Raw genomic sequence first — 18,693 nt, forward strand, 5'->3', positions numbered from 1 at the left:
CCGGATCGGACGGTGACACCCATCGGACTGGACCGAAGACCAGGGTGAATATAATATAACTCTTTTTTCTTATCTTTCAGGTTACATCGGGGGCTTATCTACAGCATTACAGAATGCTGTAGATAAGCCTCTGATGGCGGTGGCTGCAGATGATAGTCCAAAAATGGGGTGACAGATCCCCTTTAAAAAGCAAATATCAACGCCAACATGGTTCCTCCTAAAAAGTATACCAATGACAATGAAAGAAAAGCAACAAAGGCACAATGTTGCCGCCAAAAAGTTACAACATACTAAAAACTTTTTATCATTGTTGAGTGCACAATGGCATGGGGTAGACAGGTCAAGGAACAGAGCACAGACGGGAGAAGTCAGCACATGGGGGGGGGGGGGGGGACAATGGGTTTGGGGAGATTCTCAATGCTGTAAAGCCTGCCCCCATAGTGAAAATACCGCCCTATTGATGCAATAGCATCGGGCCTCTATCTAGTTCAAAGTGAATGTCAATTGACATCGATCTGGGGCACCATGCAAAATCTCACCTTGTGGTGTATTCTTGATCATGAGGAAGGTGAGAGATCAGCCTAAAACTACATGGGGGGAACTTGTTAATGATCTCAAGGCAGCTGGGACCATAGTCACCAAAAAAATTGTTGGTAACACATTACGCCGTGAAGGTTTAAAATCCTACAGTGCCTGCAAGGTCCCCCTGCTCAAGAAGGCACATGTGCAGGCCCATCTGAAGTTTGTCAATGAACACCTGGATGATTCTGTGAGTGATTGGGAGAAGGTGCTGTGGTCAGATAAGACAAAAATTGAGCTCTTTGACATTAAATCAATTTGCTGTGTTTGGAGGAAGAGAAATGCTGCCCATGACCCAAAGAACACCGCCCCCACAGTCAAGCATGGAGGTGGAAACATTATGTTTTGGGGGTGTTTCTCTGCCAAGGACACAGGACTACTTAACCGCATCAACGGGAGAATGGATGGAGCCATGTACCGAAAAATTCTGAGTGATAACCTCCTTCCCTCCGCAAGGACATTAAAAATGGGTCCTGGCTGGGTCTTCCAGCAAGACCATGACCCAAAACATACAGCCAAGACAACAAAGGAGTGGCTAAAAAAAAAAAAAAAAACCCAAAAAACAGGATTTTTGGTTGCTTACCGTAAAATCTGTTTCTCGGAGCCTTCATTGGGGGACACAGGAACCATGGGTGCATGCTGCTGCCACTAGGAGGCTGACACTATGCACAGAAAAAAGTTAGCTCCCCCTCCGCAGTATACACCCCACCGACGGGCACTAAGCTCGTCAGTTAGTGAGAAAGAAGTAGGAGAAGTAACAAAATAGAGTCAAACAGAACAGACAACTCAACTGTAACCAACACATAAAACAAGAACAGGAGTTGCAGAACATGGGAAGGTGCTGTGTCCCCCAATGAAGGCTCCAAGAAACAGATTTTACGGTAAGCAACCAAAAATCCTGTTTTCTCTATCGCCTCATTGGGGGACACAGGAACCATGGGACGTCCCAAAGCAGTCCCTGGGGAGGGAGAAGCAAACTTCCATTAGGTCTGAGAACTCACCACCGCTGCCTGCAAGATCCTTCTGTCCAGGCTGGCGTCCGCCGAAGCGTAGGTGTGGACCTTGTAAAATTTGGCAAACGTGTGGATCGAAGTCCAGGTTGCAGCTTTGCAAATCTGCAGAGCAGAAGCTCTGTGGCGCGCTGTTGTGAGCTCATCTGTTCATTCACCTTTTGTGTCCGAGGATCTCCCTCTTCTGGTAAAGGAAGGTAGTGAGGCTGATTTGGATGAAAGAAACCAAACACCTGATCAGGTGGATCGTGACTGGGTAACGGGAACTACAGACTGGATATAAGGCAGCCGACGCCCTTCTGAGTCGCTGGTGATTTCTCTGCTGGATTCTTGGAGACCAGTCTGATTCCTGCTTCCCAAAGATAAGTTCAATAGCAGAGCAAAAACTTATTAGTTTTGGTTTTGTTTACCTTGTTTTTTTGAGTTCAGCCATCCCCGGCCAGGGGTGTGCTGGATTCTTTTTCCTTGATCAGTGTTCTCTTTTGCTCTGCTTTCAGAATATTCTGAGTGCTGATATAGGGTTTGAAGTCTAGTGACTTCAGGGTCCTTTTTGCTTATCAGTTGTGTTGGTAATATTTTTAGCAGGGTTTTCTCGGATTGCAGACAGCAGCTTTTCTGTCCTGTCCTTTTTAGTTAGGTTGAGCAAACGATGGGGCCCAAGCTATCTTTCTATCTGTGTTAGTGTTTTCATCTTGTTTCACCGTCATTATATGTTGGGGGCTGCCTATTGCTTTGGGGTCTGCTCTGGGGCAGTCAGTTTTTTGCTTTTCTCTCTTTAGGCTTATTTAGTTCTCCGGCTGTGACGAGGTGTCTAGGATCACCGTAGGAACACTCCACGGCTACTGCTAGTTGTGTGATAGGATTAGGGGTCTGCAATCCGCTAGTTTCCAACCTCTCTGATTTTCTGGGCTGAGTTTGTGTTTTGTTTTTTCCTCCTCGGTGACTCAATCATAACAGCGCGCCGCCCAGGAGGCACCCACTGCCCGGGTAGAGTGAGCTCTAATTCCAGGAGGGAGCACTCGATGCTTGACCCGGTAGGCTTCCAAAATTGCCGATCTGATCCAGCGAGCAATAGTAGCCTTGGAGGCCGGCTGACCTTTCCGCGCACCATCTGGAATGACGAAAAGTGAGTCTGTCTTCCGCAAGGGAGCCGTCCTAGCCAGGTAGACCTTCATCGCCCTGACCAGATCTAGCTTGTTCAAGGAGCGCTCAAGAGGGTGGATTGGACCCGGACAAAAGAACAATGTCCTCATTTAGGTGGAAAGTGGACACCACCTTAGGCGGGGGGGGGTGTCACAGGACCACCTTATCCTGGTGGAGCACCAAGAAAGGGCTGCCAATTCAGACACGCACCGGATGGAGGTGATGGCCACCAGAAAGGCTACTTTCCAGGAGAGAAGGGATAGGGAAACTTCCCTGAGAGGTTCAAAGGGCGAACCTTGTAGACCCTCTGGGACCAGATTGAGATCCCATGGATCCACGGGAGTAAGATACGGAGGTGCTGCATGAGCAACCCCCTGAGGAAAAGTCTTGACCTGTGGTCGGGAGGATAACATCTTCTGGAAAAGAATGGAAAGCGCCGAGACTTGACCCTTTAGAGAGCTGAGGGCAAGGTCCGCGTCTAGGCCTGCCTGGAGGAACACCAGGATAGAAGGAAGTGAAAAGGACATGGGCGGAATGTCATTGGACTCGCACCAAGTGAAATAGGCCTTCCACGTACGATAATAAATTCTGGAAGACGATGGCTTTCTAGCCTGGATCATGGTGTGAATAACCCGATCCGAAAAACCTAACCGTCTCAGAACCGCGGTTTCAACAGCCACGCCGTTAAATTGAGCTGCCGAGAATTGGGGTGGCAGATTGGACCCTGAGACAGCAGATCTGATCTGTCTGGAAGCTTCCAGGGGGCGTCTGCGAGAAGGTTGACGATGTCCGCGAACCAAGACCTTCTGAGACAATCCTGAGCGATGAGAATGACTGGTACCCCTTCCGCCTTGATTTTCTTCAACAGCTTGGGAAGAAGAGGAAGGGGAGGAAACAGATAGGGGAGCTTGAACTGAGACCAAGGAATGGTCAGAGCATCAGCGCCCACTGCGAGAGGATCTCGGGCCCTGGAGACGAATTGTGGGACCTTCCTGTTCAGGCGAGACACCAGCAGATCTACGTCCGGAGTCCCCCAACGACGGCAAAGCTGATGGAAGACGTCCGGATGTAAGGACCACTCTCCCGCCGCGAGGCCCTCGTCGCTGAGAAAGTCGATGGCCCAGTTGTCCACGCCGGGAATGTGCACCGCGGATATCGCTGGGACTGATACCTCTGCCCAGTGGAGAATCCTGGACACTTCCGCTAGTGCTGAGGGACTCCGTGTCCCCCCTTGGTGGTTGACGTATGCCACCGCTGTGGCATTGTCCATCTGAATCCGGATCGGCAGACCCCTGAGAAGCCTTTACCAGTGAATAAGACAGATAAATCGCCCGTATCTCGAGGACGTTAATCGGCAGAGATGTCTCGTGTCGACCACCGACCCTGAACAGTCCGATCGCGAAACACCGCACCCCAGCCGAGAAGGCTGGTGTCCGTTGTCACAACCTGCCAGTGAATCGGAAGGAATGACCAGCCTAGGGAAATGAGAGGTGACGTCAGCCACCAATTGAGGGACTGTTTAACCCGGGACGAGAGGCGAATTGGACGATCCAGGAAAAAGACAGAGCTGTTCCACCGAGACAGGATGGCCTGTTGAAGCGGTCTCGAGTGGAATTGAGCAAAGGGAATCGCTTCGGCCGTCGCCACCATCTTTCCTAAGAAGCTCATGGCTGACCGGAAAGATGGAAGCTGGGGGCTCTGCAGCGATCGTACATCCCGTCGTAGAGAGGTCATCTTCTCTTTGGGGAGAAAGACCCTCGATCGACGGGTGTCAAACAATAAGCCTAGAAACACAAGACGTTGTGTCGGAACAAGGCAGGACTTCCTTTTGTTGACGAGCCACCCGAATCTGGACAGGGTGTCGAGAACGATGGTCAGACTTTCGAGAGCCTGGGGAAAAGACGGAGCTTTGATTAGAATGTCGTCGCGGTACGGAAAGAGAACGAGACCTCTGATCCTCAAAAGGGTCATCAACGCCGCCATGATCTTTGTAAATACTCTGGGCGCGGTGGCGAGACCGAACGGCAGGGCGACAAACTGGAAGTGGTCCTGATGAATTGCGAAACGCAGGAACTTCTGATGCCCGGGAAAGATGGGAACATGCAGATAGGCGTCTTGAATGTCTATTGAGCACATGAATTCCTGCGCCTCCATGGAAGCGATTACTGAACGAAGGGACTCCATCCTGAAATGTCGCAGGCGGACCCTTTTGTTCAGCAATTTGAGATCCAGAATGGGCCGAACCGCGCCGCCTTTTTTCGGCACTACAAACAGGTTTGAGTAAAACCCTGTGAATCGTTCTGTTACGGGAACGGGCACAATCACCCCGGAACTGAGAAGAGAGGCGATGGATGCAAAGAAAGCCGGAACTAAGGCGGGGTCTTTTGGAGGACGGGACTCGAAGAAGCGATCCCGGGGCCGAGAAGCGAACTCTATCTTGTATCCTGAGGATACAAATTCCCTGACCCAAGCGTCTTCCACCGAGGCAAGCCAGACGTCTCTGAAGAAAAGGAGTCGGCCGCCCAGTTGGGAAGGTGCCTCGGGGCTTTGTTGATAGTCATGTCGATGTGGACCGTCCAGGTCTGGACCTGGAGGATCTGCTTTGGGAGGAGTGAGATCGCCAGGAGGGAGTGGGCCTAAAGGAGACCTTCTTCCTGTCCTGGCAGGCTTGCGGCCTTTGTTGGTTGGAAAAAGGTTCTGTCGTTGCGACGCAACGGAAAGATAGAAAGGGCCGAAACTGACACCTTGGAGGGCATCTGCGAGGTTTGGACTGAGGGAGAAGAGAGCTTCTGCCCCCACAGTGGCGTCTTTAATAATCTGGTCCAGCTGGGATCCGAAGAGACGCGCTCCCTGAAAAGGCAGACTGGTAAGGGACTTTTTTGATGACAAATCCGCCTGCCAAGCCTTAAGCCAAATTGTACGCCGGATTGCAACTACGTTGCTGGACGCTTGAGCTGCACAAGACGCGGCATCTAAGGAGGCAGAGACCAAATATTCACCTGCATGGGAGATCTGGTTGGCTAGCTCGGCCAGCCGCTCTGGCTGGGCTCTATCCAGAATGCCTTGGCGGAGATCCTCCGCCCAAGTAGCTATGGCCTTTGCTACCCAAGTGGAAGCAAAAACCGGACTTAGCACCGTCGCAGCCGCTTCGAATGCTGACTTTGCTAAAGATTCTATGATCCTGTCGTTAGAATCCTTCAGAGATGCCACACCTGAGATTGGAAGGACCGTGTTGTTAGATAGCCTGGAAACAGGAGTGTCCACAGAGGGGGAAGCCGACCAGTTGTCGGTGAGCTCTTGAGAAAATGGATACAGCGCGCCGAGACGCTTCCCTCTTTGAAAGCGTCTGGTCGGATTTTCTCTTTCCCTGGTAAGGAGCTTCTCAAACTCAGAGTGAGAAGAGAAGACTTTGGACGGTGCTTCTGCCCGTCTGAAAGAAACCTCTTGAACTGAGGGTTTCGTAGGAGAGTCTGTGATCTCGAAAGTGTGGTTGATCGCTGCAATGGAGGTTCTGTACCGTAACCTTCATGTCTGCGATAAGGTCCGAATCCAACTCTAAAATCCCGTCGGCTGGCGCATCCGAGAATGCTTCGCCTGACTCGGGGGAGGAGGCACGGGAAGGAGACTGCTGGGAAGGACTATGTGGTGAGATGGGGCGAGGAGAGGATTCCGGCCGGAGATCCTGCCTGGGCCTTTTGCGGCTAATGCTGGCTGGCTCAGATGGAGCCTCTTGTGACCTGCTAGATCCTGCAGAAGTGTCCAGGGGCAACTTATCAAGTAAGGCCACTAGGGACTGAGACACCCTGGTGAGATCCGCCACTGAATGTGATAGAGAAGAAGCCCACCCAGGAATGGGGGATTCACTCTCACGTGGAGCAATAGGGGGCTCATGGGCGGCGGGCTCAATGGGATTGCTGCAGTCGAGGCAGAGGGGAGTGGACTGACCTGAGGGAAGTTTGCGTTTGCAAGATGAACATGCAAAGTACTTGACTAAAGTGCAAGTGGAGGAAGCAGGAGGACGAGTACGATCAGGCTTAAAGTTAGACATGATGAAGGAAAGTCACTGAAGCGGTGCCGGAAGATTGGGGGACAGGAAGCAGAGGAGGGTGTCAGTCTGCAGTGCAGAGCTACTCACGGATCAGGTGTCCTGTAGATACTTCCAGCAAGAGATGATGCACAGCTCGTCTGGATCTGTAGGGCCGCAGGCAGAGGAAACTGAGTCCGGCTGACAGGCTGAGAAAATGGAGGCAGCCAGAGAGGAGCAGGAGCACACGCTTTCCTGATAGAGGCCGAGGAGGGATGGGCGGAGCTAACCGCACTGTCAAGGCCGAAGATGGCACCGCCCGCAGACAATAGGCAGGCTAGAAGTAGGCGGGCCGTGCGCCACCTCAGGGGCGCATAACATGGAGGGAGAGAGCGGTGGGCGGGCCCAAAACAGGCGGGAGGGAAGCCTGCCTAAGGATAAAGGCGGGGGGCGTGGCCGCGACGCAGAACAAGTCCCAAATTGAAGCCGGGGCCTGGAGTAAATGCGGCGGCCACCAGGAAACTCGGGGCGGCGCGGAGACATCGCTGCACTGCCGCGGCGACCGTTCCCGACTGGATCCCTGCATGAAGCCCGGCTGCAGAGATAGAACAAGATAAGTGCAGCCGAGGGGGGGGGGGGGGGGAGGCAGGGAGAGAAAAGAGGCTGTCACGGGGCTACACGCTGAAAGGAGCTGTGATTCCTAGCCATGCCACTCAGGGGCCCCATACTTGCCCTCTCTGTTCCGCCTTCTGAGAGGAAAACCTGGGGAAGGAAGAGGTACCTTCATCGTCCAGGTGGCGTCCATGAATCTTGTAGAAGGATGTCCGCGCCTCTTCCAAACCGACAGGCTCTGGTGGGTGAGTGGGTGGGAGACGGGGAATGAGGACCAGTCTGGATCGCCTGACACGGATCCGTGTTAGGGGGCTCTTGGTCCTGCTGTGGAGAGCTATGAGGATACGGGGTGGCAGTACACGCCGTACTCACAGTCTCTTTGTGGGACTACAGATGTGACCATTCACTCTGTATCCCTCCGGAAACCTGAAAAGAAACGACGCACACTGAGGTAGATATCAGGGCTGTGGAGTTGGTAAGCCAAACCTGCGACTCCGACTCAGACTCCGACTCCTCAATTTCCCTTACACCGACTCCGACTCCAACTCCGACTCCACGACTCCCACACATATTGCTTATATTTAAGTGAAAAATTTATTGTAGTACAATGTGAACCTCAGACATTTAATCATTTTTATGATCCAATAATCAAGATATTTAGATAGAACAGAATATATATTGGTGTACTACCCGGTTTTCATTCTTTTTGGTACAGATAAGATATGGATAGACAGATATGGATAAATGGATAGATAGAGCAGATTTCTAATCTGCTTTTGCTATTGAAAACATTATCTATGAGCTCAAAAACCTTTCAGGTGATGCAGTTTTTTAAAAAGATGATCAGCTTTTGCAGCTGAAAAACGTATCCTCAAAAAACACAGGAAAAACGCTGTGTGTGAATGTAGCCTTAGATCAGGAATATAACAGCCATTTATAGGACATTTCATAACTTTCCCAAACTCCTATGAAAAAATATTCAGCACATCCTGCATTGAATTACTGTACCCAATTTATTATATATTTTAGGAGTCGGAGTCGGTCCATTTTATACCGACTCCAACTCCGACTCCACCAAAATGAGCACCGACTCAGACTCCACGACTCCGACTCCACAGCCCTGGTAGATATGGGTCTAATCAAAGACCCGTGTCCACCTCCTACTGACACCAAGCTAAACTGACGAGATTAGTGCCGGTCGGTGGGGTGTATACTGCGGAGGGGGAGCTAACCTTTTTCTGTGCATAGTGTCAGCCTCCTAGTGGCAGCAGCATACACCCATGGTTCCTGTGTCCCCCAGTGAGGCGATAGAGAATAAAGCACATTAAGGTCACGGAGTGATCTAGCCAATGTCCAGACCTATGGAGGGAGTTGAAGCTCCGAATTGCCAAGCGACAGCCTCAAAATCTTAATGATTTAGAGATGATCTGCAAAGAGGAGTGGACCAAAATTCCTCCTGACGTGCGCAAATCTCATCATCAACTACAAAAAACGTCTGACTGCTGTGCTTGCCAACAAGTTTTGCCACCAAGTATTAAGTCTTGTTTGCCAGAGGGATCAAATACTTATTTCTCACTGCAAAATGCAAATACATTTATATAAATTTATACAATGTGATTTTCTGGATTCTATTTTTGATATTCTCTCTCTCAATGTTAAGATTAACCTACCTTTAAATGAGAGACTGCTCAAGTCTTTGTCAGTGGGCGAACTTACAAAATCAGCAAGGGTTCAAATACTTATTTCCTTTACTCTAGATCACATAGGGCTCCGCAGCTGGATATATTATGCAGCACTTCTCGCAAGAAAGTAGAATACACTCCATACCATACTGAGGAGTGACTCTTCAGCTTACCAAGCAGCACCTCTTGCTGATCCTTCATAGCAGGGATCAGCCCGGCCTCCCGGATGATTGCTTCTGATGCCAAGACTTCAGGCATCGCCTCCAGCGTGCTTCTTTGCAGCTCTGTGATTCCTATGAATACAGTGGCTTCTTCTGAAATAGAAGAATACAAAGACAAGTCCGTGATAACACTTCAGGTCACAGGTTGGACGTAGAAAACTCTGTCACACATCCTGTCAGGGACCCCAAGTTAATAGATGGGGAGGGGGTCCCCTATTCAGGATAGTCATCTATTGGCCAAAAGTAGAGTGGTACAGTCCTGTATTTATCTCAATGGGAATTTTTTTTTTTTTTTTACTTTTCTGTCATGTTGATCCTAAATTTGTTTTTTGTTTTTTTACACCATTTTCTGAGGTCCATGACTGTTACTTTCCAGTCGATGGACCTGCATCAGAGTTCTAGCTTCTTTGGTGCAGACCTGTTTTTTTTATTTATTTATTTATTTTTGGGGTATGTACCATATTTTGATCACTTTTAACTGCATTTTTGAGGGAAGCTGCAGTGAGTGAAAAACAGCAATTTTGGAGTTTGATACAAGCCAGGAAGAGGTTAAAGAACCAGAGAAACAAAAGGGTTGCTACTAAAAAGTCCTTACAGATTACAGCCGATTGCTGGCGATCCCTGCATGGAGACACTTTGTGATCACCTTATCAGGACCGTTCTAACAAGTAGGGATTGTCCAAAGCAGAGACCCCTTGCAAAGGGAAGGTTCCAGCAGGCTTTTGTTATATAATCTGAGAGGAGCATAATGTAGAGACAGATACCTTGATTCCAGTGATGTGTCACTTACTGGGCTGCTTGGGGCAGTTTTGATAGAATCTCCTGTTTTCTCTGCTGTACATGTAGTAGTGCTCATCAGAATGCAGAGCTGTGGATAACCCCGCCCAAACCACCGATTGCCTACAGTATACACTGGAAATTGCCAAACTGCTAATCAGTGGTGGGGGCGGGGTTACATAGATTAGCCTGGTTGGCCTGCATTCGACACCTAGTCCCACAGTGATAATCTGCTGCTGATAAAACACTGATTGAAATTGAAATTAAAACACACAGCCTAATAAGTAACACATCCCTGGAATCACTCTCTTGCTCTATATTATGCCAATTTCAGACTAAATGGCAAAAAAACTGCTTTAATTAATGGAATGACTTTTAGAAGCATCCGGTATCTCTCTGCTAGGATCCATTATAAAATGTAACAAACAGAAGCCATGCTGTCAGTGTGAAAAGAGGCTTGTGTAGGCATTATTATGCGGATATACATTGCTGTACCAATAGCCAAGGGTTATAGGACAATCCTGGCTCATTGAGGCTTACCCAAAGCTTGCTCATATACTCCAGAGATCTGGGACACAAGATCAGGCTTCTCCTGGATTATCAGCGTCTTGGAGACAGACAAGCTAGAGGAACCAGCAGAGACGGAGGACACAGAGGACACTGAGGAACGGGTGTCTTCTTGACTGGCTTCTAAAATGGGGCTGTTAAGAAGGGAAATGATAGGATATCATACTTTTAAGGGGGTATTCTGGTTTCATCAATTCCATCCTCCAGCACAGTGTACATAGAAAAAAAAAGAAAACCTCTGATTTACTCTTCCTCCATTGGTACGACACTGCTCTCAATGTGTTATTGTCTGTAGTCACGTTAATGGCACAGCAGCCAATCAGTGAGCTCAGCATCTGGTACTGATCTCAGTGATGGGCTGCAGCCAGTGCTATCGATGTGACATTAGTGCAGCAGACAATAACAGCCACCAAAAACCACAAAGTCTCAGCACTGGACCTGGGTAGGGTGAGTAAGGCTATGTGCCCACGTAGCGTTTTAAAACGCTCACTAAAAACCGGACTCCTTCCCAGAAATCGCGCGGTTTTTTCCGCGCGATTTCACCGCGATTATGATCGCGATTTTGCCGCGATTTTCGCGTGCGATATTCATGCACTTTCCAAGCGATTTGAAGCATCGCTTGGAAAGTGATTGACAGGTTGGTCACACTCGTCAAACATAGTGTTTGACGAGTGTGACCGGTTTTTACTATTGAGGCCGCCTATGCGGCATCAATAGTAAAAGATAGAATGTTAAAATGCTAAAAAAAATAAAAATCGGGGTATATTTACCTTCCGGCGTCCCGCGCTGCATTCCCGGGCCTCAGCGTTCCCAGTAATGCCTTGCGAGACCTGTGATGACGTAGTCTCACGTTGCTATAGCGATCTCGCGAGACCGCTAGAGTCACGCGAGACTACGTCATTACAGGGCCTTGCCGCAAGGCATTACTGGGAACGCTAGGCTTGAATGCAGCGCGGGACATCGGAAGGTAAATATACCCCGATTTTTTATTCCTTTTTTTACAGGGGTATGGTACCCAGGGCCTGGAGGACAGCCTCCTCTCCTCCACACCGTGGGTACCAACCGCACATGAGACGCGTAACTTCGCGCATGGTGGGCATAGCCAGATGTGGGAAGTAAGCGATTCTCATGCATTCCTATGGGTGCGGAATCGCGGCAATTCTTTGCGATTCCGCACAAAAGAATGAGCATGCTGCGATTTTTTCCGCGATGCGATTCCGCCACGGAAAAAAGCGCAGCATTAGCACAGCATGTGCGGAATGCCATAGGAATGCATGGGGGGCGTTCTGTACACGATTTTTAAACGTTTTCGCGCCGAAAATCGTGGCAAAAACGCTTAAAAATCGCTACGTGGGCACACAGCCTAAAGGACATTTTTTTTTTAAAGAAGTAGTATAATGGTGTACCTCAGCTTATTGGGGCATACTACTTGTATGTAGGACTCCTCAGACACGGGCATCTTTTCTCTGAGCGGCATTCTCTCCTGACTGGAGGTTTCAGTTGGTTTCAGCTCGTCTTTGGCCTTCTGGAAAGGAGTAGATGCCAACTGTGCCGCTTTCATAAACTCACACGTGTCCTCCGGATCTGCAAATAACGTTTTATTTCCACCGGAACCAGTCAAAATGGCCTCTTCACTTAGGGGTTCAATATCGTCAATTGAGTCCTTGAAGAAAAAAACAAAAAAATTAATATACTTAAAAATTAACTAAGATCTTGTTTCTTAAAAGGGAGTCTGCCCTGAGGCATATGACATTTCTTAAAGTCACAAAACATTTAGAGATTTTCTAGCTGTCCATTCCCCAAATTACAGTCCTTACTTCAATACAGAACTCTCACCACAGGAATACTGGCAGAATGGGGGGGGTCCAAAGAACTGTGGGGTCTAAATACTCACTACCCCCCAATAATAGATTCCTTAAGGCTTCTTTTACACTTACCGGTTTTCTAGCGGCCCGTTATTGCGGACTTTTTTTTACGGGCCGTACCACCGCAATTTTCACGGTCTGCAAAAAAAATGTGCGGATCGCCGTTTTCCAATATTATGGAAGAAGTATTGGGAAAAAAAAAAAACGGCGTTCCGCAAAACCGGTAGTGACGATGCACTTCCGTTGTTTTTGCGGCCCCATTGATTTTCAATGGGGGCGGTGTCCGTAAGCAGTGAAAAAGATCGCGTAGGCGTGATCTTTTTTCACAGCCGCAAATACGGCCATAAGGTACTCCAACTAATTTTTGAGGGCCGATTTTGCGGCCTCATAGAAATCTATTGGGGCCGCAAAAACGGCCAGCAAAAAGCCGGTAAGTGTAAAAGAAGCCTTAGAGGTATAGTTTTTAAAATGGGGCCCTTTTGGGTGCGCTTATGTATTGGAACATCGATACCTCTACAAACCTACATGGCGTATATACCTACTCAAAAGCGTGCATACACCAAGAGATATATGAATACAAAATAATTTTTTATTGGATTATAGTATAAAACATCAGAAGCAATAAAAACCCAGTAACGTACTACTATAATAAAAGTGATTTTGTAATATTCCTCTTGGTGTATTCACCCCCTTGAGTAGGTGTATACATTTTCACCTAGTGAATATCCACACTCAAACTGATCCATTGGTGATTATTGCTCACCTTGTTATTTAAACCTACAGGGTGACTGAAAAACATCCCAATAACACTGAGACCGCAAAATCCACAAGGTGCTCTTTCACATTTGAGTCATGCATGAACCAAGGAGCACAGTTGGGTCATGTATATTTCTTAAAAAAAGGCAGAATTGGCGCAGCAATCGTCATCTATTGTGTTAAACTAACTTTGATTTTATGCATGTTCAAAAAAAACAAAAAAAAAAAAAACCTCCACTTTATTTCCTGAAAAGAACATAAAGGGTTAAGAAACTTCTAAAAATATTTTAATACTTTTCGGGGTGCAGACTTTAACCCTTTCGTGCCAGAGCCTATTTTTGCTTTCGTGACCGGGCCAATCTTTTCAATTCTGACCAGTGTCACTTTATGAGGTAATAACTCTGGAACACTTCCATGGATCCTGGGGATTCTGACATTGTTTTCTCGTGACATATTACACTTCATAATAGTGGTAAAATTTCTTCTTGACTTGCGTTTGTGAAAAAAACGGAAATTTAGCGAAATTCTTGAAAGTTTCGCAATTTTCAAACTTGATTTTAATGCCCTTAAATCAGTGTCATATCGCACAAAATAGTTAATAAATAATATTTCCCACATGTCTACTTTACATCAGCACAATTTTGGAAACCTGAAAAAAAAATTAGGACGTTATAAGGGTTAAAAGTTGACCAGCGATTTCTCATTTCTCCTTCGCCTCATTGGGGGACACAGGAACATGGGGGTTATGCTGCTGCCACTAAGCAAATACACAATAAAGTTTACTTCTCCGCAGCAGCATACACCCTCTGCTGGCTCTATCTTGAACCAGTTCTTGCTTCGTGTCTGTAGGAGGCACTAGGGTCTGGTTTCAGACCCCGACGTTATTATTTTAACTTTTAATAAACAAAGGGATTTAAAAAAAAAAAAAAAAAAAAAGTAGCTATGCAATATTACTCTGTGGGGATGATTACTCCATATCCTTATTATCGTATTGAAAGTCCCTATAAGCAAACCCCAACAGCCATATTGGTATATATCATTGGATCGGCACGGCCGCTGCCTATATCCTCCTTCTCTGACCCCACTTCCAGTCAACGTACGTCCAACCACAGGCTGGGGACGCCATCTCTCAACGCACGCGTGTCTTCAAGCAGCGCAGAGTTTCTCTTTGGTGACACGAACACAAGATCTGAATATGCTGTTACACAGCGATTAACCCTTCCCTGTGGCAGCCTCCAAGCAGCACCTACACACATCATGTCTCAAATCAGAGGCATCTAAAAAGACGGATAAACACACACATAGTGGTGTATGCTTCATGTGCCATATGTGATGCCACTCTACCACAGAAACACCATACCGCAACTTGTGCGGCCTACGAACCCTCCTGTGCACAGGAGCCCCCTGCTAATGCCGAACCTAGCGGACCTGGTCCACCCGAGTGGGCCATGACACTGGCACAGCCCATGGTTTCCCTGGCTAGAGCCTTAGAATCCTTCAGTGATTCCTCCTTAAGCCAGGGCTTCTCTTTATCTCACGCAGAGAGCCCTTCAGCCATGCGAGAGTTTTCCTCAGACAGGCGTCCCCATGACTCGTGGGGCTAGTCCCCCAGGCACTCTGGTGCCTCGGCGTCCGCAGGCTCTGCTTCCCGGTCGCCCACACCAGGGGTTTGCAGTGAACACGACTCAGAATGAGAGTCAGATGTGGCCGTATACCCAGACTCTTTAGAGTACCAGGAGTCTCTAGATTCTCTCATTAAAGCAGTCAATAAGGCTCTGAAAGTAGACAATGAACCTGGGACTAGTCCGGATCACACGGTGTCCTTCAAAAGGATTAAACGTCCTCACACGGTTTTTGTTACCCACCCTTCAAAGGCATAGGAGTCGCCCGGACAAGCGATTCACAGAGCAAAGACCGTTAGAAGCGCGGTATCCCTTTGCACCTGGTCTTCAAACTCGCTTCCAAAATTCTCCTGTCTCTGTCGGACGGCTCGTCCACCAAAAACCCCACTGCTCGACAGTCTTGCTCGATCAGTCTTTGAGGCTGGCGGAGCAGCACTCTCCCCTTCCTTCGCCGCCACTTGGGTGGCCGGAGCTATGGTAGCCTGGGCAGAGGCTTTAGCTAAAATTCCTTCCTCAGTGAAGACCCAGTCGGCCCTTTCGGCACCCAAGCCAGGTCCGCTTCCGGCCCTTTCGCAGTTCAGGAAGCTGACCATCCGCATCAGCTTCCTCTAGCTCTGCCCGTCCCCCGTGCAGGGACAGGAACCCACAGCCTTCTTACAAGCACTCTCATCCCTGGAGAAAGACCCTTATGGTCTGGACTCAAAGGTACCTCTTCCCGTAAGTTCTCTGCTCAATGACTCATTGCAGTATCTGGAAGACACAGTCAGAGTAGGCGGCCGTCTGCCCCACCATCACGCTTCTTCTAGTCCCGCTTTCCAGAGGCAGAGGCACATGCAGCCCCATTTCATCAGGCCATATACGCTCTTCGGTCCCTCACACAGAAAGGTTCAAGGTTTTTACTTAAATCTGTTTGTGGTCCCAAAGAAGGACGGAACCATGCATCCAATCCTAGACCGAAAACTGTTGAACTAGTGGTCAAGGTATGCCATTTCAGAATGGAATCTCTACGTTCTGTTATGTCCTCGCTGGGGTGGAAAAAAAAATTTAAAAGAAAAAAAAAGAAGGAAAATATCTTGAGTCTGTCGACATCAAGGACGCATACCTTCTCATTCCAATCTTTTCAAGTCACCAAAGATTCCTGCGCTTCGCGATCAGAAACGAGCATTTCAGCTTCACCGCCTTGTCCTTTGGGCTCCCAACTGCCCCAGAGTGTTCTCCAAGGTAACGGCAGCCGTCATACCTATCCTGCACTCTCGGGACGTAGTTATTCTACCCTTCCTAGTCGACCTCCTCAGTGAAGGTTCGTTCCATCAGGCTTGTGCGGAGAGTGTCAGTGTTACTGTGGACACTCTCACTTGCTTAGGTTGGCTGGTGAACCTAAGAAAGTCATCCCCAGCCCAGAGCCCAGGAGCTTTCCCTTGTCCGCCCTCATTCCCTGCGGTTCGCCATGCAAGTCCTGGGGAAAATAGTAGCGACGATCAAGGCAGTACCTTTTGCCCTATTACATCTCCGACCTCTGCAGCAGGCATCGCTGTCAGCTTGAGACAGAAATCCGGGCTTTTGCCTGTCCCCCCGGATCAGGCGCTCTTTCGTGGTGGATGTCAACATCCTCATTGAGTCAGGGAAGGTCCATTCTTCAGTCCACTGACACCAGTCTTCTAGGTTGGGGAGCGGTCTTCTGTCACCTCACGGCTCAGGAACACTAGTCCATCCAGGAATCGCGCCTTCCGATCAATATTCTCGAGATACAGCAACCAAACTAGCCCTTCAGCAATTCCATCGATTTATGGCTGTTCGTCCCAATCGGATCCAGTTGGACAACGCCACAGCGGTGGCGTATACCAACAGTCAGGGGGGCACACGAAGCAGAAGAGTGATGCTCAAAGTAGCACACATTCTGCAGTGGGCAGAGAAAAACCGCTCAGTCATCTCTGCAGTTCACATTCCGGGTCTATAGAATTGGGTGGCAGATGTACTCAGCCGTCAGAGTCTGGCCTCAGGGTCCCTTCACCCGTAAGTCTTTCTTTTTTTTTTTTTGTTTTTTATCCGTAAGTCTTTCAGCAGATTTGCCAATGCTGGGGAGGTTTAATCGCCAAAGTCCTGGCATTCGTAGCTCGGTCTCGCGACCCGTTAGCCATCGGGTCGGATACCCTGGTGCTTACGTGGCACCAGTTTCGCCTTCCTTACATTTTTCCACCGCTTCCGCTAATCCCAAGGATCATCCGGAAGATCAAGGTGGAGGGAATCCCGGTGATTTTCATTGCACCAGACTTGCCAAGTCGAGCGTGGTACGCGGAACTAGTGCAACTATTCGCCGACACCCCCTGGTAGTTACCAGACCGCCCTGATCTCTCTCAGGGGCCGATTTACCGCCAGAACTCCAGGGTTCTGAGTTTGATGGCCTAGCCATTGGATCCTGGATTCTAGCCCAGGCCGGTTTCTCTCAACAGTTAGTTTCCACTGTGATTAACGCTCAGAAACCTACATCCATACGCATTTACCGTAGCATCTGGAAGACCTTTTTCTCTTGATGTAGAACCCGTGGATGTTCCCCACTTGTGTTTTCTAGTCCTTCCATTTTGGAGTTTCTCCAAGCAGGTTTAGACTCAGGTCTAGCATGGGCTTCTCTCAAGGGCAAAATTTCAGCCCTATCCGACCTGTTCCAGTGACGGATAGCTTCCAAATCGCAGGTTAAGACCTTTATGCAAGGGGTGTCGCATCTCGTCTCTCCCTACAAGATTCCACTGGAACTTTGGGACTTTAATTAGGTCCTAGGAGCCTTGCAAGAAGCTCCCTTCGAACCCCTGCAGGATACGTCACGTTCTCTTTCTTGGAAAGTTACTTTTCTTGTGGCAATAACATCCATCAGGCAGGTTTCAGAATTGGCGGCTTTGTCTTGCAAACCTCCTTTTCTGGTTTTCCACGGGTGCAAGGTGGTGTTGAGGACGTTTCCGTCCTTCTTGCCTAAGGTCGTTTCTTCTTTTCATTTGAATGAGGACATAGTTTTGCCCTCGTTCTGCCCAGCTCTGGCTCATGGGACTGAGAAAGCTCTCCACACTTTGGATTTGGTGAGGGCACTCAAGAAATACATTTCCAGAACAGCGCTTTTTCGCAGATCAGATTCCATTTTTTGTGCTTCTGTAAAGGCACATAAATGGTCTACCTGCTTCTAAAGCTACAATAGCCTGATGGATCCGTTCAGCGACTCAAGAACAAGAAGCTTACCGTGTCAGAGGTCAGCCTATCCCGGCTGGGGTTAAGGCACACTCCACTCGGTCAGTGGGGGCCTCCTGGCCATCGGCACAGCAAGTCTGCAAAGCTGAGACCTGGTCCAGCCTCCACATGTTTGTTAGGCATTACAATCCTCATTCTCAAGCCTCTGCGGATGCAGCCCTTGGCAGACCGATTCTGCAATCGACAGTATCCGTCTGTAGGGCACATTTGACCCGTTGGTTAATGAGGTTTCAGCTGTCGTGCTGTTTCCCACCCAGGAACTGCTTTAGGACGTCCCATGGTCCTGTGTCCCCCAATGAGGCAAAGGAGAAACAGGTATTTTTGTGTGTACTCACTGTAAAATCCTTTTCTCTGAGCCAATCAATGGGGGACACAGCATCTACCCTGTTAGCCCGTTGGCTTGATGTCATTGTCGGTTTTGACATATTGCAATTCTGTTTGTAAGCTCCTACTGCTTTGACACTGAACCGGTTCAGGAGCGAGCCAGCAGAGGGTGTATACTGCAGAGGAGTTAACTTTTCTGTGTATTTGCTTAGTGTCCTCCTAGTGGCAGCAGAATAACACCCATGGTCCTGTGTCCTCCAATGATTGGCTCGGAGAA

General features: G+C 48.7%; 1 protein-coding gene across 1 annotated transcript in view; it reads right to left on the minus strand.

Moving 5' to 3' along the window:
- BUB1B (BUB1 mitotic checkpoint serine/threonine kinase B) overlaps positions 1–18,693 on the minus strand; it is a 109,337-nt gene that overhangs the window by 24,033 nt on the left and 66,611 nt on the right. Inside the window, exons 15-17 of the mRNA XM_073566745.1 lie at positions 12,022–12,278; positions 10,589–10,749; positions 9,224–9,364 (exon numbers count right to left, since the gene is read on the minus strand). Coding sequence (XP_073422846.1) covers positions 9,224–9,364; positions 10,589–10,749; positions 12,022–12,278 — 559 coding nt within the window. The remainder of the gene's footprint in view (positions 1–9,223; positions 9,365–10,588; positions 10,750–12,021; positions 12,279–18,693) is intronic.

The sequence above is a fragment of the Dendrobates tinctorius genome, unplaced genomic scaffold (genome assembly GCF_039654945.1).
Source record: "Dendrobates tinctorius isolate UK_male_01 unplaced genomic scaffold, ASM3965494v1 ptg000019l, whole genome shotgun sequence".
Classification (NCBI taxonomy): domain Eukaryota; kingdom Metazoa; phylum Chordata; class Amphibia; order Anura; family Dendrobatidae; genus Dendrobates; species Dendrobates tinctorius.